The 25689-nt window shown below is 39.6% G+C and overlaps 2 protein-coding genes across 3 annotated transcripts in view; one reads left to right on the plus strand and one right to left on the minus strand.

Moving 5' to 3' along the window:
• FBXL2 (F-box and leucine-rich repeat protein 2) overlaps positions 1–11550 on the plus strand; it is a 72274-nt gene extending 60724 nt beyond the window's left edge. Inside the window, exons 12-17 of the mRNA XM_010001706.1 lie at positions 1381–1511; positions 3961–4021; positions 5569–5613; positions 5903–5959; positions 9800–10012; positions 10934–11550. Of these exons, the coding sequence (XP_010000008.1) occupies positions 1381–1511; positions 3961–4021; positions 5569–5613; positions 5903–5959; positions 9800–10012; positions 10934–11041 (615 nt within the window). The 3' untranslated portion in view covers positions 11042–11550. The remainder of the gene's footprint in view (positions 1–1380; positions 1512–3960; positions 4022–5568; positions 5614–5902; positions 5960–9799; positions 10013–10933) is intronic.
• A 2566-nt stretch (positions 11551–14116) lies between these two features.
• The window catches only part of UBP1 (upstream binding protein 1 (LBP-1a)), a 38853-nt gene continuing 27280 nt past the window's right edge, over positions 14117–25689 (minus strand). For both annotated transcript variants that reach the window (XM_010001698.1, XM_010001697.1), the window contains 8 exons: positions 23376–23479; positions 22493–22547; positions 22224–22317; positions 18566–18656; positions 17767–17876; positions 16276–16418; positions 15911–15962; positions 14117–14959 (listed from right to left, as the gene is read on the minus strand). In XM_010001698.1, the coding sequence (XP_010000000.1) occupies positions 14922–14959; positions 15911–15962; positions 16276–16418; positions 17767–17876; positions 18566–18656; positions 22224–22317; positions 22493–22547; positions 23376–23479 (687 nt within the window). In that variant the 3' untranslated portion in view covers positions 14117–14921. The remainder of the gene's footprint in view (positions 14960–15910; positions 15963–16275; positions 16419–17766; positions 17877–18565; positions 18657–22223; positions 22318–22492; positions 22548–23375; positions 23480–25689) is intronic.

Below are 25689 nucleotides of genomic sequence, written 5' to 3' on the forward strand. Positions count from 1 at the left end.
TTGAAATATTCCTTGCTTCCAAAATAGTTCCTTTTCCCAAGAATAGTGTAATTACTCTCTGTCAAAGGGAGCAAAACATTTCCAGAAAAGATCTTCTTTTCTGTAGATGATGCAAATTCTTCTCAATCCACAAAAAGAAGACAAGGCTTCTATTTTTTTTGTCTGGAATAAGTTTTATTTGGCAGAACAATTTGCAGATGTACTGATACTAAAAAGTGCTGAGATGGGGGAGGAGGCATTAAGGTGGTCTCCCTTTGTGCTGAGCTACTGCTATTTCTCATCCTGTTTTTGTCTATGAAAGGTAATGCTTGTGGTAATAGCCTCAGAAACATGCTACAGTAGTATTACTGTACCTAGATGAGTGGCTTATAAAAGGAGTGTGTCTTTTCAGTTCCAAATACAGTAGAGTTCTTTGTTGTCATTGGAAGAGTAATATTAGGCTAGGAAATAAAGTAACCTGTCTCACCATGAAGTATTAGTCATTCAGCAGAAAAATTAAATTTTTTGAGTCAGGAATGGGAGGAGGAGAGAATACTCCTTCCAGAATAGAAGACCTGTAAACAAAATAATATTTGCACACTCACCCAATACCCTAGTTTCTGTTGCTATTTTGTGTGCAGCTGCATCGGGGCTATTTCTTATAGTCCTTATTTCAGAGAGAAAAGTTTTCTATTTATTTTCCCAATTTAGAGTTACTGTTTTTAAGACTATCTAGTACAAAACAATTTTGAGAAATGAAAAAACTTTTTTTGAGTTAAATCTTTTCAGCTGAAGACAGCTGCATATGGCAGGGCAACTCAGGCTTTTGTGTTTATCTTATGTGAAGAATGTGTTATATATAAATGTTTACCTGTTACTCTTGTTTTGATAATTATCTGGAGATGCAGAATTTTAACCCTTGAGTTCTACTGCTCCAGTGCAAAATAGTTGGCTCTCCTGCTGTTGAGCTGTTTAAGCTGTCTTTTGCACTGTTCCTGAATGAACACAGTTACAGGAACAACAAACCTGAACCCTACACAGAAGCAGCAATTGATTTAAAACAATGACAACTACAATTTAAAGAAAAAAAAAAAAAAAGTTAAAATTCTAAGACATGAGCAAAGTTGAAGAGGAAGTCAACAACAAAGAGCTCTCCCTCTGTGCCTCGGACTGCCTTTGAGCAGGCCTTGAGATCTGTGGAAAAATACGTAGATAAGTAGGAGTTGTGTGTGTTGGTTATCTGCAACGTTAGCAATGAACATGATATTTTTTTGGTTGAAAAAACACAGGTGTTCATGGTTATATAAAGCATGATACTAACAGTTTAATAACATGAGTTAAATTTTATTATTAGCTGATTGCTTGATAATGAAGTAACTTCAACCTTCTTCTGTGTTGCAGCAAATTTCAGATGAAGGCATTGTAAAAATCTGTAGAGGATGTCACAGACTTCAGTCTCTCTGTGTTTCAGGATGTAGCAACCTTACAGATGCTTCTCTCACAGCACTGGGCCTAAACTGTCCAAGGCTGAAGTGAGTATGTCATGAGTGTGTCATGAGTGTGTTATGTTGTTACTGGCCTGATCTAAGAAATTCACTTCTGAAGATTATCACCTGATATTCACAGGTTTGATGTAGCTTTGTGTTGCTTCTGTTACCTCTGCATCAAAACAGGAAGTTAGAAATACCAGCTGAATATAAACTTGAAGTCTGGTCCTCTGTAGCTATCATATGGATGTAGCCCACTGTGTATTGGAAAAAAACAGAATTAATATATGAGAAATAATGTTGAACCTAGCAGTTCAGTTTGTGCTTCGAGCTAAATATTTTAGGTACTAATTACAAGCCAGAAGAAGAGAAGATAAAATAAAAAGCCCTTTATTTTTATTTTTTTTTTTTAAGGGTAAAATATCTGTAGTTGTGTTGTGTCTTGTGATGTTTGTGCTCTGGTGTGGTTTTATGCAGTTGTTTGTGTTGCAAAAAGATAGCTGAATCATACCTGAGTATTATATTTACAGATTTTTGTATAAGCATGTTTTTAATATGCTCAGCAGTACATCCTGGCATTCTTAAATTCTGATATGGAGTGTGCTCATGTCTCTCTGCAAGGACTGGTATTTCTGTGATACATTTTCAGTATTAGGAGCTCACCAGTGAAAAAGAATATACATTTTTACATGGGCGTAATTTTCAGACGTGGGGAGAGTGTCAGCTTTAATAATGGAGCTCAGTCATGCAGCAGCTGTCTGGTCGTAGAGACAGGTAGTACTTCTTGTAAGGTCTAATTCTAATGTAGATTAATTCAATACATAAGATTTTCAGATGACATCACATTGCGATTTATGTCAGGAACATTCAGGAGTCACAATCCCAGATTAATAGAGGGAAGCGTAGCTTGTAAAAATGAGGGGAGGCTACATTCCAATGTCAGTGTGTGTGATACACTCTCAGGCAGCCTTCGTTAAGCTGACTGCGTGAAAAAGAGCTTTTGTTACTGTAGAAAACCGGTCCTTAAGACAATTCCAGAGTGACAGTCCCTTTCATTTAAGTGTTCATACTTCTAAGAGCCTGTGTGTGCCTCTGTTTGGGGCTCAGGAGTCTTTCAGACACACTAAATTGTGTACCTTAGGAAATTGGGCTGTTATTACTGGTCTTTTTCCACAATTTCTCTCAGTTGACAGCTCAGACTGGAAATAAAAGGAAGTCTAAAGTGCTATTAGTTGTGCAATTCTTTCCAAAAGCAGTGCAACGGTAGCAGGAATTTTGACTGTGGTGGGCAAACTGTCAGCCCCTGTCTGTGCCACGAGGGGGAAGGCGTCTGCCGTTCTTCTCCTTCCTTACACTTCTCCAATGTAAGGAAAAAATGAGCCTTTGCAGTAATTACTGCGCTGGACCGTGTGATGAAAGGACAGATGATACAGCTGGTTACATCTAGACTTTAGGGATCGTGTATGGAAGGTACTTGATATAAATTGTGTTGGAAATCAAAGGGAAATGCCATTGTTGGATGTGCTGGCCCTGTTAGGAAGCTTTTTGAGTATTTTCTGTAGTGTGCTACTCTTCACTTCACTTGGTGTCCTACTGTGCTGCTTTCCATGATACTGCTGTGTTCTGCAGCTGTTATCACTCACAAATTACATTTTCTTGAAAAAAAAACCCTTAAGCTTGACCAGTGCCCTTCAGCTGATTGGTTTTGCCCTACATCAAGATACAGCTGTGTCCTCCATCTGCAAAGTAAAAAGTCTTAATTAAAAAAAAGAAAACAAAGATCACAAAACATCATTGGGATGAAGGCCTGTTCTACATACTAGTGTGGGGCAGCTGACCTGTTGTTTTTCTCTCAGTACTGCTTCCCAGTGCCTCCTGAGAGTGCTAGGTTTGTCTTTCTAAAACAGTGTATTATTGTGGGTTTTTAAGATTGTGTTGGTGTAGTTTATTGTTTTTACTGTGGGCTTGGAGATTTTAAGCTTCTTCCTTTCTGGTAACTGGCATCACTATCCTTCATACTCTTGAGTGAATTTCTAGGAAGCAGTTTCTCACTTCATACTAAGGCTCTTGAGTGAATTTCTAGGAAGCAGTTTCTCCATTTTGTGGCTCCCCAACATCCTGTGTTTAGAGAAAAGGTTTTAGATGCTTCATCTGCATTTTCCTCAGCTCCAGGTTTATTCTCCCGTATCTTTCCTCAGATACCAAGAGAAAACCTGAGCATTATGCTGACTTGACATTAAAATGCGTATAATTATGTATAATTTTTTCCACTAAATGTTGAGAAGATTTGAGGATTGAACTTAATCTTTTCTGTGACTGTGTGAATCTTCTGATAGGCAAGGTCAAAAGTCTGCCTAGTGCTTTTATAACTGCAAGTCACTGTGAAAAACAGGCATATATAACTACAGTTGCTATTGAGAGCTTGAAGTTGTATCTCAAATGTATTTGCCGTTCTCTGTGTTAATGTTTTCTTTAACATTTCAAACATTTCAAGGATTCTGGAAGCTGCAAGATGTTCCCATCTTACAGATGCTGGTTTTACTCTTTTAGCACGGGTAAGTGTCATTCCAGAAGGTTAGACCTCACCTTGTTTTCATTGCTGCTGAGCAGCTGTGAGTTGATGTAGCCCTGCTGGGAAGGAATATGAGAAGAAGAAAAATAAAGTAGGAAGAATCCAGTGGAGGAGGGGGCTAAAAAGTGATTTGATTTCTGGGTTATACTTAAAGCTGCAACTTGATCTATTTTGCCCCATCATTGAATTTGTCACTTTCCCCCTCTTTTTTTGTGTGTGTGTGTGTGAGCTGCAACTTCATCTATTTTGCCCTATCATTGAATTTGTCACTTTTCCCCTCTTTTTGTGTGTGTGTGCGCTTTTCAATTTAATTTATTATGCTTAACATAATTCTAAACTTGTGTTACATACTCTAGCCAAGTTTCCTCTATAAAGATGACATATACCCTTGTGAAATTGATACCCAGAAAAACCACCATATAACAGATTATTCTGGACACACAGAAAAAACAACATACAACAGATTATTCTGAACATACCTTTAAGTTACAGAAATACTTACATTATACATTATGAACTGTAAGCACTTGAGCCCTGATTCATGCTGTAAATATGTAAATAAGCACATTGAGGGCATCAAATGCTACCAGTTGGACTGACATGCTTGCTAGCTTAGGAAATCTGAACACAAATAAATAATTTGTAAATAGGATTCATTTGTGCTGCTGATCCTTAGTGGGAAAGAAAGGGTTTTTTTCTAGGCACAGTGGTTTCTAACAGTTCAGCACGACAGCCTTGGGCTTTTTGGTAGTCACCTCAAGCCTGATTTTGGGAGGAGCTGTGAGTTAAACCATTTCTTCCTGTGTGTGAAAAACAGGGGTTGAGGTTTGGGCCAAGCTGTGGCACCATGTGGTCTGCTGCGAGGTCACAAGGTTACATCATTTTCTTGAAATGAGTCATGATCAGATACTGAAAGCACTTGGAACAGCTTGCTGGGGATCTCTCAGGATATTGGGGAAATTGCTTGCATAGATGGGAAGTGCAGCTTTCTTCCAGCCTTAAGGTAGACCCTATTTTAATATTTTCTGCATTCAGTATTCAAAGCAAATTGTTTTCAAGGCTTCTTTCTAAAGTATGATGGTGAAGAGAGGTGATTCACAGGGGTGTGTTTCAGATTGGATTGGTGCAGGTTGATGTGTGTAGCAGCTGGATTCATCTGTACACAGGGAAGTTTGCTTTAATGCACAGGCTGTAAATACCATACGTTGGAGTTGAAATTGACCCAAAGATGGGGAATAGGAGCAGGGATGGGTCAATACTGATCACATACATATTTTTACAGAACTAATAGGGCCCGGAGGAGAAACTTTGCTTAGTATGGGAAAGGCTGAAAATTTAGAGGAGTTGTGTTGCTTGTGGATTTTATTTTATTTTTTTTACCATTTTATGTCCTTCAATAGTGATTGAATTCTTGGCTCACGGTTTCCTCTTGGAGGTTGTGCTTTCCCATAATACTAGACCTTTGCATGATTTTATATCTGCGTGTTGTTTTCTTTCATCTTTTGTTTATCTGTTTTTTGTTTATTTTAGAATTGCCATGAGCTGGAGAAGATGGACTTGGAAGAATGTGTTTTGGTGAGATTTTATATGAAAAGGAATATTGAACATCCAGTGTAAGAATGCAGTGTCAATAAGAACATTAGCTCTTTCAGTTAAATGCTTTCTTTTTATTAATAATGCTGTGTTTATGATATTTTTGTGAGAATTCTGTCCAATTTTTTAATAGAAATATTTGAAGAGCAACAGGTGATTGAGTGTATTCCAGATATAACAGAACCTTCTTCTGGTAGAGGAAGAGAGATCCTGTGTGAGTGTTGGCCCTCCTAGTGTCCACTGCTTACTGCTTGTTTTTTTTTATTTCTAGATAACTGACAGCACATTGATACAACTTTCTATACACTGTCCCAAGCTACAAGCATTGGTAAGTTTAACTCTTGAATTGTGCACTTTTAATACATCCTTCCAAAACCACACACATATACACAGCTCCTTCAATATAAGGAATTTACTCCGGATCTAGAAAAAGTTCCTCATGCAGTATGATACTGTTCAAAAGATCTGCAAGTTTCCTAATTATTCTAAAAGAAGCAGGTTAGTCCTAAAATATTTATATACATTGTGTGATAAAAAATACTACCAAATCAGTGAGCTTATATTTTGTGGTTAACATCCTTCATATTTGATTACCTAGGTAAAATAAAACTTTTCATTGGCAACTTACAGAATTCAGACCTTTATAGATACTCTTAAGTGTTCAGTAATGGTTTTCTTAGGGTCATTCTAAGTCAAATAGTAATTAAACAAAACCAACCAGTGAAGATAAATGTATTCAGTCTGTAATCAGTTTTGCATTCAAGCAGTTTTTCCCAGGGGCTACATTTGCATAGTATATTGTGGAAGGTTTTTTGGCCCAGACTTTTGAACATCATTGGAGGGGATTGAGTTGCCTTCAGAGGGAGGGGTACCCTGCTTCCTGTATTTCAAATAACAGGTTTTTAGGGAATGGTTGCTTAGGTCTTTCATAACACCAAAATCAATTTCAGGTGATGTAAATTCAGCTGTTCTTCTGTCAAGATGTACTACAAAATTACCAGAGTGTCCTTACAATAGATGGTCCTTTATTTGGAGCTAATTGTCCCATAAGTGTAGATTTGCTACTTCAAATGTACCTTAGAGGACAAGTGTCTTTATAATCTGTTCTTAGATGGGATTAAAAGAAGGTTTGCTGCTTCATTAATTAAATTGTCTTATGATGGGTTAGTAACTCAATGTTACTAAGGTAGCAACATGAGGAGAGATGGCTTTTAAAAAGCAGCTTGGTCACTGTTATTTCTCGGTTGTTTTGTTGGGGTTTTTTATATATTTGCTCATTAATTATCCAGCTTCATTTCTGTACCATAATTCTTCACATGAAGCCAAACAGTATATGCTGACCCATTCAGACAGGACACTTTTTGTTCTTCTATAACAGATGTAGTTTTGTTTTGTAATTCCAGCAATAACCAGTTCTTGCAAGAGATCTTTGGTACCAGCTCAGCCAGGTCTTCGCCAGAGATATATCATAAGACCTTCTATCTTTAAAGTGTTTGTCTGAACCTGCTTCTCTTTGCTTATCTCTATGTGATAGCCCACAGACAAGGAAGTGTGGCATTGGTAAAACAACATCCCTTTTCTGAGGGAACCTGAAAAATCGATGGGTTTTGTTGATGTGTGTATATTCTGTGTATATGAAGGATACACACTTAGTAGTTGTAGGTGAACAGCAATGGCTGAGAGTTACAGGGAAAGAAAAACCAGGCTAGCAGGTGGCAGATGTCCTGGGCAAACTAGTATTGATACTTCAAATGTGAAATCTTGAACTGTTGGATGGTTCTGTAAACTCTAGTGTAGCTGTGCTTTAGCATATGTTTAGGTATATTTGCAGTTTAAACAAGGATTTTGCAGTTGCAGTAATCAGCTTTGAATTTGTTTCTTGGTGTTTGAAGACAGTGGAAATAAGCAAAAGACTTAGACCAATGACAACCAGCTATTACATGTTTGTCAGTATCATAGTGCTCAGATGCTTTATTAATTACTGGACTTAAGTAATTTCTGGTAAAAGTGTTTTAAAATTGTACCTTCAAATTGTTAGATAAACTGTGAAATACTCATTATAGTCCTGGAGGTAAGAAAACAACTGAATTCTGCAGTCAAGTTGATCATACTGTTTCTTACTGCCACAGTTTATCATGCTATATTTGATTGATACGCAGCATTTAGTATTAACCCAAAAAAGCCTGATTTGACTGGATCTCTTTGTTCTAAAGATTTCAAGCAATTGCCTTTGTAAAATTTCACCTCAGTAACACTTTCTGTCACGCTTCTGAAGTCAGCAAAATCATCTGGTTTAATACAAAGTATTAGATGCATCATTTGGCATCTTTATTTTACAAAGTTTTACGCATTCAGCTGTACATCCTGTATTGTCCTTTCAGTACCAAACACAGTGTCTCAGGAAAGCTGAATTTTATAAGCTGCTTACTTCCTGGGATGGAAAACTCTTAATTAGCCAGGAGGCTGCTGCCATAGCCAGCAGCTTCACATAACCTCCTGTCCTTCCTTGAAACAGCAGCTCTGTTATAAATGTGCTTTAACCCTGCGACTGCTGATTGTTTCCAGGCTGTGAGCCAAACCAAAAGCTCAGGATGTGTATGTGAAGAAAGTAGGTACTGGAGAGAACTGAAGTATTAAAAGAGTTGATGGACTTGTAGAATGTAAACGTGTCACGTGGTAAAGCATTGTTAGGGGCAAGTGCTTAATTTCTGTTATCTTTTGGAGTCTGTGAGCACTATACTGTGGTATTGCTTGGAGTTGCTGCTGGCCGCTCACACTGAGTAAGTGAGTAAAATCAGAGCAGCTGAAGGGAAGCTGCTGGGGGGGCTCCCCATCCAACCCAAGGAGACTTGACCTCTCTCCCTGCTTCTTCTCTGGTCACTTGTTCATCCTGTTCATTAGAGGAGAAAAAAAGTTGAGAGGCAACTTCTTCTAAGGGGCAGGAACTGACCCCATGTGTCTGGTAGTAGGCTTGTGGCTGTAGCTGGGGTACAATAAGGGTAAGCCACAGCTGGTAGTCCTTGGGTTTCCTTGTCAAGGTGAAATAAAAGAAGGTAGATGTATTGTACTGAGAGAAGGGAAGGATTACATGCTTGATTCAGATGATTGGCAGGAGGTATTTTTGAGCACTACTGTTAGCTTACGTTGAGTTTAAAAGTGCATTTAGATTGCTGCAAGTGTTTCTTCATCAGTTGCTGTCTGAAAAATGCCTGTGGCAAGGAAGTACTACTTCAGAACCAGTCACCATTAGACTGAAATAGAAGTACGGGCAAGACATAGGGCTGAGCAGAAAGCAAGGAGCCAGCTCAGAACCCAGGGTGGGAGGAGTGGAGTTCATAGGTCCTGCATTTTCCTAGTGCAGAAGTTTTCAGAGCATTCATTTCACTGGTGACAAAGAGTGGTTTTTTAAGCCTCCTCCAAGGAAAGTCTGTTTCCTGTTGTTGTCAACATCATTGCTTCTCCAAAAGTCATTAATTCCCTAAAAGGAACCAGGAAATGGCTTTATGTGGTGCTGCTGCCCGAGATGCTGCAACTTATTCCATGCTCTTGAAATTCAAGGGCGTAAGAAAATATGCTGAAGCTGAGGTTTTTTTAGTTTCTTGCACTGTTGCAGCAAAGACCTGTTCCTGCAGCTGTAGAAGATGTTTATTACTCCTTGTATATACAAGCAGGGGTGCTGTGTGGTCACTGTTTTCCTGAAATCATTAGTGAGCAAATCAGGCCAGTCTGGTTGGTGTTTATCTCTGTGGACTTGCGCAGGCTTGGTCCTGCTGGTATGCACGAAAACATGGTAGCTGTGAAACAGTAACTTATGTCAGTAGATCCTCATCTGTTCCTGTATGTTCTTGACCGTCCTTTAAAGTTGTCTCTTGTTTCTGGCACCTGTCAGTAACAGAGGTGCATGACAATTGGAACAGGCCCCTTTGCTCTCTATGAGCTTGGAAATTTTGAGGGGTTTGGCAGTGATGTGTGTTTGGGGATGCTACTTGTTCTCACAGGAAAGTTAAAGTACAGCCCTTTTTTAAAGTAGAGCCGTTTCTTTTGTTACTCTTCCAGATCTCAGCTGTGTGCTCTTTTTAGCTGTTTAAACACTAGAGTGAAGGAGGTTGAACAGGACTTCTGATGTTCAGAGAACAGAGTAACTTAATCGTTTGCCTTTCCATTCTAGAGCTTATCTCACTGTGAATTGATCACCGATGATGGGATTCTTCATCTGAGCAACAGTACATGTGGTCACGAGAGGCTGCAGGTGCTGGAGCTTGATAACTGTCTCCTCATCACTGATGTGACTCTGGAACACCTGGAGAACTGCCACAACTTGGAGAGAATTGAGCTGTACGACTGCCAGCAAGTCACACGAGCTGGAATCAAGCGCATCAGAGTACGTGTTTGCCGACTTGTTCTGGTGGGAATACTGCCTGAGATGGTATGGATCCTGCAGAATGTCCCAGGCAAGGGGAGGATGGAAAAAAAGCTTGAATATTGCTCTTTTAGGTTCCCCCACCTCTAGGGACTAAATGTAGCTGTCAGCAGTAATAATTGTCTGATTCTGTTTATAATTCATTACACTTTTGCAGTTGGAATGGCAAGTGCTTCTGCTTTCTGTATGTTTTCAACTGCAGGCTTCTATGTTTTTAGGATTGTGTAGTGGAATTCCTTAACTCTCCTAAAATACAAGCTAATAGACAGACCCAAAAGTAGAACACCTGCGTGGACATTTTGGTTAATGGGTTATTAGACCCTGGAATCAAGCCACAAACTCTTTTTCTTCTTTTTACCTTCCCCATTAAGACAGGGACTGCCCACCTTGGGGGCCATTGTGTTTAACCTTCTGTGTAAACTTTTCTGCAGCTTTTTATTCTAGAGTTAAGTCCAAACAGTGGAAAAGCTCATCCCTGATAGTGACTGAGGCCAGGTGCCCTGTTCTATTCTATGCTTTCTAGGATGAAAGAAGCAGGGACTATGACAGACAAGACCATGGGAAAGTTTTTATTCAGTAGCCAAGGGTCCACCAGGCCCCTGCAGCAGAACACATGCCTCTTGATGGAGGGCTCACTGGTTTTTTGTTGGGAGATAAGTGGGAACCCTGAGCAGGAGAGAGTGCAGATGTTAGCATGCTTAGCTGGGTGCGACACAGGAGTTGCATGTCAGGAGAAGACAGCTTGGATAGCATCAAGCAGCTAGTACTTTTCAGTTAACCAACCTTCACAGGCCCTCCTGCTTGCTAGCAGTAGCTGAGGTGTCCTGCTGCTCCAGTTAGGTTTGTTTCGCTCCCATCATGACACAGACTTCTCACCTGCAGGCTCATCTACCTCACGTGAAGGTTCATGCTTACTTTGCTCCAGTCACGCCCCCTCCGTCGGTGGGAGGGAGCGGACAGCGCCTCTGCAGATGCTGTATTATTCTTTGACAGTAAGTGCAGCCACGGGGAGAAGTTTGTTGTTGCTGTTGAAGAGAAGAACGGGACTGCACGTCAGTGGAAGGAGGAGGCGGCTTCCTGACAGTCCTAACGGTGGTGTTTGGTCATCCAGTTTTGTGACAAGAAAAGCTTTTTTTTTATTTCCAGGTAAAAATCGTAATGTGCAGCTGTGGATTAAGTTGGTGATGCTTTGGTTTGTATTAGTAGCACCTTCCTTCTGTTGGCATGAGAACTGAAGTACCGTGTAAAATGTGGGGGCATTTCAGCATAGCAGCTACTTGGTGAAAGTTCACTTAGCTTGGAAGTCAATTTGCATTTGTAAGCACTACTCCGTGTGAAGTTGTAAGGTCAGGTGGGGCTCAGGCCTGTCACACCGAGGAACTGAGCCTGCTGCTCTGTAATATACACGACAGAATAAATCTCTGGTTATGGACAAATCAGCTTTAGCAGATGTTGACCAAAAAATGCAAGGCAATCATGAGCTTTTACAGCAAAACAGCTTATCCTGTTTCATGATTCAGCTTCATCTTTAATTACACAACAGGATGTTAATAGGTAACATCAGAAGGTAAGATAGTACCTCAAGATCACTATATAAATACTTCCCAAGTTTTTGAACTTGGTTCAGTTGAACTATGTATTAGTGTAAAGCCTGCCTGTCACCAAAGCACGTTCTATGCCCAGTGCCATCAGCCTTTAAAGGGGCAAGAAATCCAGGGTGGTGGAGCCTGTGCACTCTACTGCCATCAGCTGCCACACTCCTACATGGTGCTGCTTCCTGTCACACCATCCCTGCCCGTCCTTACCTCCTCACTTGGCGAGGAAAGGACGCGGAGCAGCTCTACAAGAGGAGTGTATTGTTGAGTCAGTTCTACAGCTGGGGAATGGAATCCAGGTTCAGTTACAGGACCGAGGATGGAGCAAGGAACTCAAGCTGTTTATCCCCACCCTTGTTAGGGACACAGCAAGCAGATGGGCAACTACATCTGTAGGTAAGAGGTGAACCCAACCAAACCCATGGTTTTCAAATGTAGAAAGCCAAGCTCTTCACATTTGGGTTATTTAAGAAGCTGTCAATTTCTGAGTGATAGTAACAATCAAATCTGTGTATTAACTCTTAAGGCCATGCTTTCATCTTTAGTTTTTCAAAGCTAGAGGGATAGAGAAATACTTTTTTTTTTTTTTTAATATTAAGCAACTTAATTACCTGAGATAAACTACTCAACATTTTTGTGTAAGGTTGAGTGTGTGTGTGTATGTTTTTAAGAGTTCAGGACCTGTGTGTTTACTGAGAAGTAACAGAAATACTGGCTTAAAAATGCAGTTGGAGAAGCTACTATTGTTAAAGGACTTTCCCCCAAAAATTTTAAGCTAATTTTGAAAAAAGAAAAAAAAAAAAAAGAAGATTGACAGACTTGTGTGGAAGCAGCTGTGGTCGTGCTTCCCAAGGGGGAGAGTAAATTAAGATCTCCCCTTGGAGGATAAATTACAGGTTACAGTGCAGGACATGGATTGCTTTACTACTGCAAAGTCAGTTGGGGTTTGTTTTGCATAGTAGTGGAGGAGTGTTGCTACAATTATATGTAGAGTTCCATTAAGATACTGCTGAAAATGGAGAGTTTTAAGCCGATTGTGTTCTCAGCTGTACCAGGAGAGTTGTCAGTACCAGTACGTCAAGCGGTGTTGCCTTTTGGTGGCTCATTTTTTTCTAAGAACATAACGACTCTTTTAAGTCTTAATTGCAGTCAAGATGTAAAAAAAAAAAAATTGAACCTACTCTGATATAGGACACGTAAATAAACAATCAGATGATGTCAGATTTGAATTTGTTTCAGTTATTTCAAGTTCAACTAAGTTTGCCATTAGAAGCAGAGGATCTGCAGGACAAATGACAGTCCTGGGTTGCTTCCCCTATTGATGCTTCCTTAGCTGCTGTGACTGCCTGGGTAGGCCTTGCATTCCATCTGAATCTAAACAATGAAAATCTCTGGGGTGTGTAAGGGGAGGGGGGGAAGTAAACGAAAAGAAAAGCACATTTACAAAATTATCGAAAAACATTTATTATACTTAAATTGAAATGTGTACATCTTATTAAAAAACAAAAGCAATTTGCTGGTGCCATAATTTAATTCCAATTTCAAGTGAGCTGGACAAACTACTGTACAACTTTCAATATTCTTTAAAATTAGATATTTGGATACTTTCCAATCAAGGATTTTTCCACTTTTATAAAATGTGACTTTTAATATGGTATGAGCTGAACTGACACAAGTGTCAGTTCCAGAAAATACTAGGACCAAACAAGACTCAAAGATGGATAACTTATAGGCAGAAATGTTTAAGTACATAAACTTTTACTTTCAGTGCAGAAAAAAATAAAAAGAGGAAAGAAACTTCAGGTTTGATGAATTCAAATTTTCAAAATGCTACAGCTTTAAGAAGCTTTTCTGCTAAGCACTTCAGCCAGTTATGAAAGAAGGAATGAAAAAAATCAAAGTTGCTCTTTTTTTATGTGCTGTAGTAGTTGTTTACATCGAACACTGCAGCAGAAAAAGCAAACGCTTCCCAAGCTTTTAAGCCAGAGATCAGGGTGGAACTTGTCAAAGGCATAAAATGACAGCTATGAAACTGTCACACCTTTTGCAATAGTCCCTTCTAAGTACCTAACCAGTTGAAACTTAATGTTAACATAGAAAATGCTGTGCCATGTCTTTACAAGAAATATCCAAAATATTGAAAAAAGCACACTGCCTGTTTCAAAGAAAAAGCAAATATTTGGTCATATGGAAGAGGCACTGTAACAGCTGTACAGCACAGAGCAGAGGGCAAAGAAAGGGCAACAGGAAAGGTAAGAGACTTGTCCAGAACAGCAACTACAGCCAGGCATTTACCTGCTGGGAAGGAGACTTACATGGTGTATAGTTAGTGTTTCTTAAGCGATTTATTTGATGTTGCTGAAAGCTGTGACAGCCCTGTGGTGCCAGTGGGTCATCTTCCCTCAGCAGCATGATTCTACCACGCCATCAAAATCCACCTCTCACTGCCAGTATTTTTAAACCCACCATTTTACAAGCAAAGAGTTAAACTGCAGCAGTGCTCCGCAGAGAACCTAGGAAACTAAACATAAAGGATGCATAGGCAATTCTTTTCCATTAAATTTGTTAAAGCAAAACACAATGACTTGGTACCCGACAGGATTTATATTAATCCCTCCAATAAGGTACTACTGATAATGCAGTTTGCTGCATGCATATATTGCATCTGTCTGGGGCTTCTTAAAAGCCCAGTTCTGGCATTTACACTTCTTACATACACTCCTGTACACAATTTACACGGGAAGCTGTTTTGACAGCTTTACTCTCAAAGACCTGACAACCTGATCACGATCAGCTTGACTCCTCCTCTCCACACAGATTAGTGTGTGCTCTGCTAACATCAAAAAATAAAACCAGCATAAGGTACAAGCAAGTAATAGACAAAACTGGCACAGAAAGGTAAATGCCCCAAAATAAGTTTACATTCATCTCCAACTGGATACAGAGAATAGAAAAGCAGCAGCGCTTTGCTTCTAGAAACTGTATCTACTGGCCATAATTTGCCTTATTTCAGGAAAGGGCAAGCACCTTTGCTTACATTGTCTTCCATGCCTGTACGTCAGCTGTCATGGCATTATACCTCTCATGAGGACACTTAGCTATGGCAGTGATAAGAAAGTTCACCTATCAAACAGCTCGTTAGAAAGGTCACTGTGTGTTTTCAATATGAAACATCTTATACGGTGAAGTTAGATCCTAAGGTTTTGGATGATCTTCATAATCTTTAGGCAGGACTTCATTCTGCGCTGGAGTATCAGTCTAGGGGTTGTGTGACATCACTTCAGAATTATATGGAAACCTTCACCATTTTCAGCTGAAAAGGAAAAACAAGTGTCAGTCTCGCATAAACAGAACCATAAATCTATCAGCCAGTGTACCAGAACATCAGAGTATAGACTCAGTTTGCACTGTGCAGAAGTGGTCCATTGCTACTATGAAATATTAAGCTGAAAACCTGCTGTTCAGACAAAACACTTGAGGAGTAACTAACTTTTAAAAATCTCTCTGGTTTGCAGTTATTTCTGAACTCTTCCTACTACACATTAAACCCACCGAATTTGACAGTGTAACAGAACAAAGTTAACTTCTACAAGACCAATTAGTATATGTTTTTAATCTTATATTTCGTGATGCTCAGCCTTCAACTGGGAAGCCAAATGGAAATTCTAAAAAAAACACCCCTGTGGATTTCATGCTTGGAAGTTGGCAGCACCTCCAAAAGGCTTAAAACAACTGACAAACAAGTCTCTAATGATTACCAACCACGTGAACTGATTTATACTACACAGAACAATTAGTTTCAAGTTAGGATGCTGAGTAGTCTGCAGGGAGACCTGACAGCAGCCTTCCAGATCCTGTAGGGGCCTGCAAGGAAGCTGGGGAGGGACTTTTTTGTAATGACATGTGGCCATAGGTCATGGGTTAATGGTTTTAAACTGGCAGAGGGTACATTTAGGTCAGAAATTAGGAGGAAATTCTTTGGTGTGAGGGTGGTGAGACACTGGCATAGGTGGCCCAGGGAAGTTATGGAAGCCCCCTCCCTGGAAGTGTTCAAGGGCAGGTTGGATGGGGCTTTGAGCAACCTGATCTAGTGGGTGGTGACCCTGCCCATGGCAGAGGGGTTGGAAATAGATGGTCTTTAAGGTCCCTTCCAACCCAAACCATTCTATGATTTTAGGATTCTATGGTAAAGAGAAGCAGATTTTAACATTACAGCTCATCAACAGCAAAAGCAAAAAATAACCTGTCAGAAATGACACTGTACCTTTTATTGTGGTGAATAAGAAACAACTCTCATCTTGGAAGTTTTGAACCATCTGCCAAAAAAAAAAAAAAAAAAGAAAAAAAAAAGCCAAGTTCAATGCTATTTAAACTCTTGGGCACATTCAAAATAAATACATACTAAATAATCACTGCAGCATCTCAGAACTATATGGACTAGTTGTCTTCCTCTTAATTTGAGTATATTCAGGTAGAGTGACATTTAAAGGATCCTTCTGCTCATTTTAATGTAAAGGAATACATGTCAGAAAATACTAGGCTGCATTATCAAACAAAATAAACATAAAAAAGAAGTAAGCATAACAAAATCCTCCCCTCTATTTAATTAATACATAAATTTTCCATTACCTGATCACTAACAAGGATGTGGATACCTGTGGGACCCTGTCTGTAAACCTGGTTGATCTGATGCAACGGAATATTAAATGCCAAAGCAAGCTTGCGTGTGACTTCGGAGGCTGCCATTTCTTCTAAGTAGATTGCATGATAAACTACAAGGGGAAAAATGCATTTAAATCAGCAGGGTACTAATGGATAACAAGTAAATACATGGAAAAAAAAATCTGGAATTGTTTATAACCTGGCTTAAAAAAAACTTAAAAGCTGGAAACCTTTGCTGTACTCTCACCCAATTCCCACTCAGCCACGTGTCTCCCAAGGTGAAGCAAGCACAGCTCTCTGGCAAGGGGGAGGCCTCTCTTGGCTCTGTCCCTGAAAGCAACCCCCACATATTTTCCTGTATCCCTGCAAAAGGCACAGTCCTCTCAAACAGACTTAAATGGAGCTTCAGAGTCACCTAACGATGACTTTTAGACCATCTCAAAAGAAGCAGGTAATACACCTGACACATACTACTACCCTGTTCCTTTAAATAGGGATGTATTTTATTTTTTTCTTTAAAGAGAGCTGTTTCCAACTGTCCAAATAAATTTCCTCCAGTTGATCTCAGAGCTGAAGGGTGGGGGAGGAAATACAGCACCACAAACAGAACAGTAAGACAAAATAGCTGTTCAGTTGGATGCTGTATAACAGCTCTAAGGCTTTATTTAATAGTGCTAAGAGCCCTTGGAAGCTCCATGTTTGCACATTTTTCTGTCCCAAACGAAAGACTGAAGATATCCAGAGCGAAAATAAGTATCTGACAGAGCCAGTATCCTATTTACACTTCCTGCTCCACCTCAGTTCTTGCATGGAAAATACACAGCTACTATTACAGCAGCAGCCTACACAGATTTCAGTTGGCTGGGGAGAGAGGTCTCTTCACTCAAAGCCAAGAGCAAGAAAAGAGTGATTTCAAATAGCTCCATCCTCTTAATTGTAAGATGAACACAAACTTACAAGTAAACACTTAAGTTCCCATCTGTGCTGAAACAACAGGTAGGTCTCAGGAAAATAATACTAGAGTCATGAGCCCCTACACTGGGGTTTACGCTGGTTTTCCTTGTCCTAGCTCTACCAGTTCTAGCGCAGTTGCACAGACAGTGACAGCAAAACATAAATGAAAATGAAAAATAATTAAGTGTTTTATTATCATGTAGCTTTTACATGCACCTACATTCATTTGATCAATACCTCAGCCATAACAAGATGGCACAGCTAATTTGAGAGCTCTTTAGTTAATTACCACACAACTACAATTAGTTTTATTGATTAAGCTTTTAAGGTTCTGTTCGTCCCGCACAGTGTCAAAGCACCAATGTTGTTCTGAATGCAACTGCCTGTGGTTCCACCAGAAACAGAAATTCAGCCTCTTCACTATTATGTTTCCCTTCCCATCTATCTTGTTTTAGACTTCTGAAGACACAGAGCATGCTGAGAGACCCTCCACACCCCCCATACCATATATTGCACCATTGCTGCTATCGCCATTGCCGGCATCTTGTCCTTCCAGCTGGATGCTCTGTAACGGCTCCTGGCAGACATAGATTGTTAAACGGGGCCTAACAGACCTGCAATTCAAACACATCACATGCCAGAGAAAAGGTTATTTGCCCTGGAAATGCAGAAACTGACATGCCACAAATGTACACTTGTTGCCCTAACAGGATACTTGAAATGCTTTCCTTCACTGACTAAACAACAACACCTGGTAAGTGGTCTGTGGGATTCTACTGCGTTTTGACAACATTTCAGTCAATTCCAAGCTCACCAAGACACTGCTGCTTGAGATCCTGGAACACAACTACTGAGGAACAACTCCAATCCTTACAAAGGTCAGTGGCAAAAATACCCATTTCTGTCAGAATCAGACACATTGGCTGGGATGCTGTCAGAGGTAGCACGTGACACCTGTGACCTCAAAGGGCCTCAGGTTGTTCTTAGCTCCCCTAAATGAGAAGCTTTGCGTCTTGACAACAAATTCATCTGTTTCCAAGGAATCAGCAGTGCCGAACTGCATTGGTCCCAGCCTTCCAGCCCACCTTTGCACTCCTCACTGCCTGCATCTCCTCTGGGGTCTGCCCTGAAGGCAAACGCAGGAAGCTCTTTTTAAACACGCTGCTTCTGGTTCCTGAGACAGGTCTCAAAGGCACTGAGTGCTGACAGTGACTTCCCAAATCTCCCCACTCCAAAGACAGGGGAATCTAGTAAATGACAGAACAACAAATGAGAACACTGAGCCTCACACTCGACACATTACCTGGATTTCAGTGCATTATATAGCCGAATTCCATCGGCTGGACCACAGATTTGTACCAGATCTTCTCTTGTCAGCTTTAATAAATCAGCACCTGGAGAAACATGAGGATTTTACAGAGATTATTTTAGAACATCTACGCTTATTTCAAGATAAATTGTATGTTCATTTAAACAAAGAATAACAAACACCATGGAATCCTGCAAACACAGAATGGTAGGGGTTGGAAGGGACCTCTGGAGATCATCGAGTCCAACCCCCTGGCCAGAGCAGGACCACCACAGAATCTAGGGCAGGTCACTCAGAAATGCACCCAGATGGGTCTTGTGTATCTCCAGAGAAGAAAACTCCACAACCTCTCTGGGCAGCCTGTTCCAGTGCTCCATAATCCTTACAGTAAAGAAGTTTTTCCTCATGTTGAGGTGGAACTTCCTACGCTCTAGCTTGCATCCACTGCCTCTTGTCCTGTCACAGGGCGTGACTGAAAAGAGACTGACCCTTCTTTCTTGACACCCACCCTTCAGATATTTATATACATTAACAAGATCCCCTCTCAGTCTTCTCTAGACTAAACAGCCCCAGGACATTCAGCCTTTCCTAAGACGGGTGTTGCAGTCCCCTAATCACCCTTGTAGCCCTCCGTTGGACTTCTCTAGTAAACTCCTGTCTCTCTTGAACTAGAGAGTCCAAACAAGCAGGTAAAATTGAGAAGAGGCATTAGCTAGCACTAGGACAAAAAAAAAAAACATTTTCCAAAGGCGGTCAGTTCCACTTGATGATGTTCACATCTTTGAAAAAGAACAAAGTCTGCAAGACAAACCATTTCTGTAGTCTGATGACTGCTCTATATCCAGACAATGGCTTAAAGGACTCAAAGTACCTACTGACACCCAGGCAAGTGTATTGTAAACACAAGCAGGACAGGGAGCAAAGATATTTGATGGTTTCTCACTCAGTGAATCATCCCAGGCATTTAAATCATCATATCCTCTTTGCACTTACTACAATGCCTTCATTTATAGAAGACACTGCTAAAGGCTGGCACCACCAAATCAGTGTGGTCAAATCAGTACATCAGCAGCCTCTGGGCTGAATCCAGGCTGTGGGATACTTCCATCCAAAAGCAGTTGTTTGGGGTTTTGTTTTGGTTTTTGTTTGCTGCTGTTTGGTTCTTGTTTTCTGTTTTATTGGTTTGTTTTTAATGATCCTGGGAATAAGTGAGCTGTGAAAGCAACTGCTTCCCTGAAAATTTACTTCAGAAAATTAAGCTTCAATAAAAGACACTAAGCACATCTAAACAAAGAATGGAAGGAAGTGTTTTTCTTTGAAGCAGCATGAGTATCAACAATGAAAACAACAGTCTGAAAAATCAGTCACTGTAACAGATGAGTGGAAGGACAGGGAGAAAAAAAAGGATTGTCTTTATTCATGCAAATGTTCCACACAAGGTCTAGGAATACATAAGTAAAAACCAGCAAAAAGAATGTCATCATACCCCTGAAGTACTATAATAATAAACCCACCACAGCTGAAGTAGCGTAATAATAAGCTACACTACACTTCTTGCTTCAAAGAAAACCTAGCAGCCAGCTAGCATCTGACTTCTGTAAACACACAGATTATAACAGAAAAGAAAAGAAGAATGGCTTTAAGAGTTTTCCAAGGGTCTGTGTCAGAAATTTGGTGCTAAAGCTTTCTAAGAAAGCCTAGCAACCACAATACAGCAGCAGAAGACATGGTCAATTTCTAACACTGCAAGGGTTAATTAAGAAATACTGTGCTTATCTGTTAGGTCCATAGTATTTAAAATAAGATCATCATGTCACTGATGAACAAAAGATCCTTAATGTGCCAGTCTTGAGCTGGTAGATGTTGTTGATTCCAGGAAGTTTATGGCAGTACTGCCCACTCACCTGGAGGAAAAGGTTGCTTTCCTAGAAGGTGTGCTCAGCCACACTGAGGAGGGAAACTCAGGACAGCACCTATTTATTGCTGAGATAGCTAGAAATGCCATGTTGTTCTTACATATTATGTATGATAATTTGGTTTTTTTTCCTCTAAAAAAAAGCTGCAGTTTTTCCAGAGACTTCACTACTATCTCAACGTCAGGTCAATTTTTGTTTGGAGAAGTCATACTGCCTGTGTACAGGAAAACATCAGGGACCCCTGTAGTCTCAGAATTCTAGTTACTTTTATTATATTACTATTATTATTAGCAGCAGTTTACACAGTTTTAGTTATTGCTGCCTGTATTGATGTCACCAGGACTACAGATAAATAACTCTTATCAACAGCATGTTTACATACTGTTTGCTGAGGAAGTTACTGCAAAATACTGGCTTAGCAAGATTGCAGAACTTCCTTTCTCAGAGCTGGAGGACATTTTCACAGCTTGTGCAGAAAGGCTAAAAGTGAGCTTAATGTCAGAACCTGTATATCCTTGGAGAAAACAGTATGAATTTTAGGTAGAATCACAGAATCATCAAGGTTGGAAAAGACCTTCAAGATCATCAAGTCCAGCTGTCCACCCTACAGCCCCTAATCACTAAACTATCTCCCGAAACACGACATCCACCCATGTTTCGAACACCTAGAAAACATTAAGGAGATAATTAAATTAATTAGCTACAGAAAAGACAAAACTTCCAATTCTTATGGGTTTTCAACAATGCCACTTTAGACAATCTATACTTTCCATCTTGACTAAAGGCAGGATGATGCCTGGTACAAAGGGAATTCTGGCAGAAGCATGAGCAGAGACAGAGAGCAGGAATTATCCATCAGGTTCTCCCCATCATGTGTCACCAGAGAAAACCTAGAAGGGAATTTTATTCAGTGTGTTCTGTGTCATCCCACTCTTCGCATAATTACATGGAGGATTCAAGAAACAAACAGCAAAACATGTTGCCATTTCTTGCTTCTGCACGTATAGTGGACACTACCCTGACACATATTTAAAGAGCCATCAGACTTTCTGCTGAAATTAAAATAAAAAGAAATACATGGTGCTCAGAGACATGGTTTAGTGGTGGATTCTATGTTACTGGTAGGACTTAACAACGTTAAAGGTCTTTTCTAACCACAATGATTCTATAAAAAAAACTCTAACAGGCAAATACACATAGGTACAAGTATTCTCCTGTTGCATGGTATTAAAACAGAATTCAATACAAAAAGCAATTTGCCGTTTCTGTGAGTATTCAGTGTCAGAGTTTGTAAAGATGAAAGCTTCATATACTACAATTAAATCTAGCTCCTAAGAAAAGCTCTACCATGGGGCAGATGTTAGCAATTTCTTGCAGTTCCTCTGAGCTCATTGCATACTGCCTGCCATTAGGATGCAACACACCAAAATAGACAGCTGGCTGGTCTGACTCACCAAATTAATTAATTTTTCTCAGAGGACTAATCAAGGACAAAATGATTTTGTGAACTACCATCAGGGAAGAAAACAATCTAGCTTCACTTTTGGGGTTTAGGGTGGGTTTGTGCAAAACACAACTACAAAAAATGCCTTCCAAGACAAACTACTTAAGTAAGCAAATTAGTGAATTACAATAAATATCAGTGCCCTGTTGTTTTTAGAGAATTATTTTCCCCACAAAATCTTGTTCACTAACACAAAGAAAGACTCTTAGGTAAAAAAGCAAACTATACATACCTGAGAAATTCGAAAAAAGCCTTGTATAGGTAGAAAACCTATGCTTGAGCAACCATTGCTGAGTTTCCTGTATTGTGGCTGAAGGATGAAGCTGCTTTAAGAAACAAGACAAAACATGTTAATTTGGATATTAAAAAAATCCAAAACCTTTAAAAAAAAAACTCCCTCAGTTAAACATTTCCCCAGTATCTATTCATATCAAGGTATGTATAAATCAAATATTACAATACAAATATATCCACAATCAATACCAGAAAGGAAACACTCACATCTCCAGATCCTTGAGAGGTTCCATCTCCTTGATGATTTGGGGACGAAGAATTGCTGTAGATTAAAATAAGCATTACTAGAATTTTATTAAGCAACATATTCAAGCATGGCTGAAAAATAACTTCAAATTCCCAAAACAATAAGTAGCACTGCTGAAAGACAAATTACATGCTGCATAGAGTGAAACTTAGGTTCCACTCAAGAAAATTATCATCACACTTGTACATGCAAGTCAGCTGGTTCCTATTCTGTGTCTTCTTTATCAGCTGGAGAAGCAGCTTTACCAACACTCATGGGAGGTTATACGGCCACTTACCTGTCTTAAGGAGTGACTGAAGAAGAGGTAGTAAAACATAAGGCAGACAAAAGAAAAGTACATAGACTGGACCATAGCACTAGAAATCATTCCTTGATCACTCAATTTAAATTACAGTAGTTTAATTAATGTCTTGATACATCACAGTTTTACCAATATAATTTCTATTGAAAAGCTTGCAAAGATTATTGCTGAGCTTTCCTCTTGCAAATACTATTAACTGTGTATGAGGGGAACAAAGACTGTTCTTACTGAAAAACCTAGTTTCCATAGACAAGGACTAAATGAAAACTATTAAAAGCTAAAGTATTCACTATGTGGCAAAGGACAAGAAGAAAAGTTTCCAACAATGTAATAGTGACAAAGAGAAATGTGGAAGCAGAGGTGATTATGTTACATGATCCAAGCATCAAAATTCTAAAATAAATATATAGGTCAAAATAATCTCCTGTTCCCCAGTGGGACCAGAAAACAGCTGCAAGCTCCTAGATTTACTCAGAAAACATTTTTTAATAATCTTGATTTTAAATTGTTACCTTTAATTACGATACAAAAAAGAAACCCACCTGTCTGGGACACTGTAGGTATTATGTTGAGCAGAGGTAAAAGTTGGAGCAGGAGTCGGACTACTGTTCACAAATGTTGTAGGAGTATCAGGCCATGGTGAACACTGAAGATAAAGAATTAAAACTTGAGTTTCAAACTTCTCTCAATAATACTTTTGGTTTTTTTTAACTCTAATGCACAATTCTTTCATTTAAAGCCAGTTTGTTTGGCTTTTTTTCAGAGAGAATTTTGATTTGTAATTCCAATAAAGGTTCCCCTCCATCCCACACATCACATGCAGATACCCCAGGTAAAAACCCTTTTTTGTTTTATCTTGTTTCAAGAAGACTTCTGTTTATACTGTCTTCTGTTAGCAAAGTGAAGAGATTAGAGCTGGAACTGACAGAAGACCTGTACAGACTACTCCATCTAAACCAAACCAAACCCATGCCAACTTCTTTCATCCTAAAAGGGATGAAGGCGCTGTTTAAACTACAGGTATCAAGATCTGTCAATAGGTGTTCAACAATAATAAGTAAAGCTATGAAGCCTGATTTCACCTTGTGGATAAGTTTAATATATCTGCCCTGACAGTAATTAAATACAAATGGAATTTTCAGTAGAGATGTTGTGATTTGAAAATCTTTATTAATTTACTGCAGAACTAAAATGATGCTTACATGTACTGCTTTCTATAAACTGATTGGTAAACTGGATTTTTTTATACACAAATTTAAGTCATTGCAAGTATATTATGAGCCAGCTGTCCAATTCAGTCAGTCTTTTTTGGATTTTTTTTAAATCATCATCATAAATGCTGTTCAAAGTGATACAGGCTTTTAGTGTTTTCAATACCATTGCAAAGCCAGTATTTGAAAGAAAAATAAAAAACAGATTTAGGTATGTTCAAAGATAAATGAACAGGATTAAAACAAGCAAGTTGCCCAAGACAAAGCAAGCTGAGACCCATGCCTGTTGAAGCAACAAAGATATCTGATATACATATCATGCACCAGATAAATACCCTGCAAGGAAATTTCCAGAGTTAAATCATAGCCTTCTGGGGGGAGAGGGAAAAAAGTATGACCTAATACTAATGGAAACATGTTTCAACAATTCACTCTCTGGGGGAAACAGTAAATGAGCACACCACCAGCTGCCATCTTCTGCAAAACAGTTAACAACACTTCTGTGCTGGACTCCAGTCTTCACTTATCAGAGTAAGGCTGGAAGTTCCCCAGCATGGCACGTACAATTTAAAAAAACAAATCTTGCATGCCAATAGCTTAAAAATTAGGAAGCTCTTTATCTGTCTGAGATCTGATTCAAATCAGGATTTTTGCTGGCCACTGTGCACACACTGCCTTTGATTACATAGTCAAAGCCACCCTTCAAACTTCAAACAGTACCATCCACACAAAGCATGCTCTGCTGTGACTGCCTAGTGTTACCCACTCTTCCTCCTAGGCTGTATATTCCCATCTGTCCTTTCTCTCCTCAAGCTCATTTTCATGTTCACCTCAAGAATGTTACAACAGCTTGTAAAAATAGGCCTTCATTCCCTACTTATGTAGTCCAAAGTCATAATTTTAAAATAAAAGGTTAGCATAATATTATTAACTTTGTTCTTCTGAAATACTTTGAAAGTGTGCTAAGTTTTAATTTTCTGGCATTCTCTCCCTACGTTTTAGTCCTGGCTTGAGCCAGGACAAAGCCAATTTTCTTTCTACTGATTATTTTTTGTTCTTCAGTGAACTCTCTTTTAAGCAGCATACTTTCTGAAAATAGCAGCAAGTTTTCCAGCCAGTGGACTGATAACACTTGAATGTTTATAGTTACTGTGGAGAGACCCAAGGACCCTTTGCTCTGCTTGTTGGATCTGCTGCTTTGGACACTAAAGGAGCAGAAGAGTCAGATCTACAACCCTCCTGTAGGGAGGAGAGGACCAGACAGATGGCAAAATGGAGTATTCCATCCCATACACGTAATAGCCCATATAAACTGAGAGAACACTAAGTCAAGCTCTCTCTTCTGTCCATCGCTGGAATCCAACACTGACTTTGTCTGTCCACCTCCTTTGATCCCTGGGCCCGTGCATTCCTCACCCCTGTGACTCTATGCTCAGCTCCTGCCTGTCTTATCACCAGCTCTGGAAGCCACACAGGACCTTTAACAGGACTGCCTGCAGCTCAGGGGAGTGCTGTGGGAGTTGATGGTGGTGGGGAGGGCAACAGTTGTTTTGTACACTCCTTCAAGTATTTGCATATATTTGTACACATTTCATTAAAGTTGTCTAGCTTAGCTTTCAATCCAGAAGCCTCTCTCCTTATTCTC

This window comes from Chaetura pelagica, unplaced genomic scaffold, assembly GCF_000747805.2.
Source record: "Chaetura pelagica isolate M959 unplaced genomic scaffold, ChaPel_1.0 scaffold657, whole genome shotgun sequence".
NCBI lineage: Eukaryota > Metazoa > Chordata > Aves > Apodiformes > Apodidae > Chaetura > Chaetura pelagica.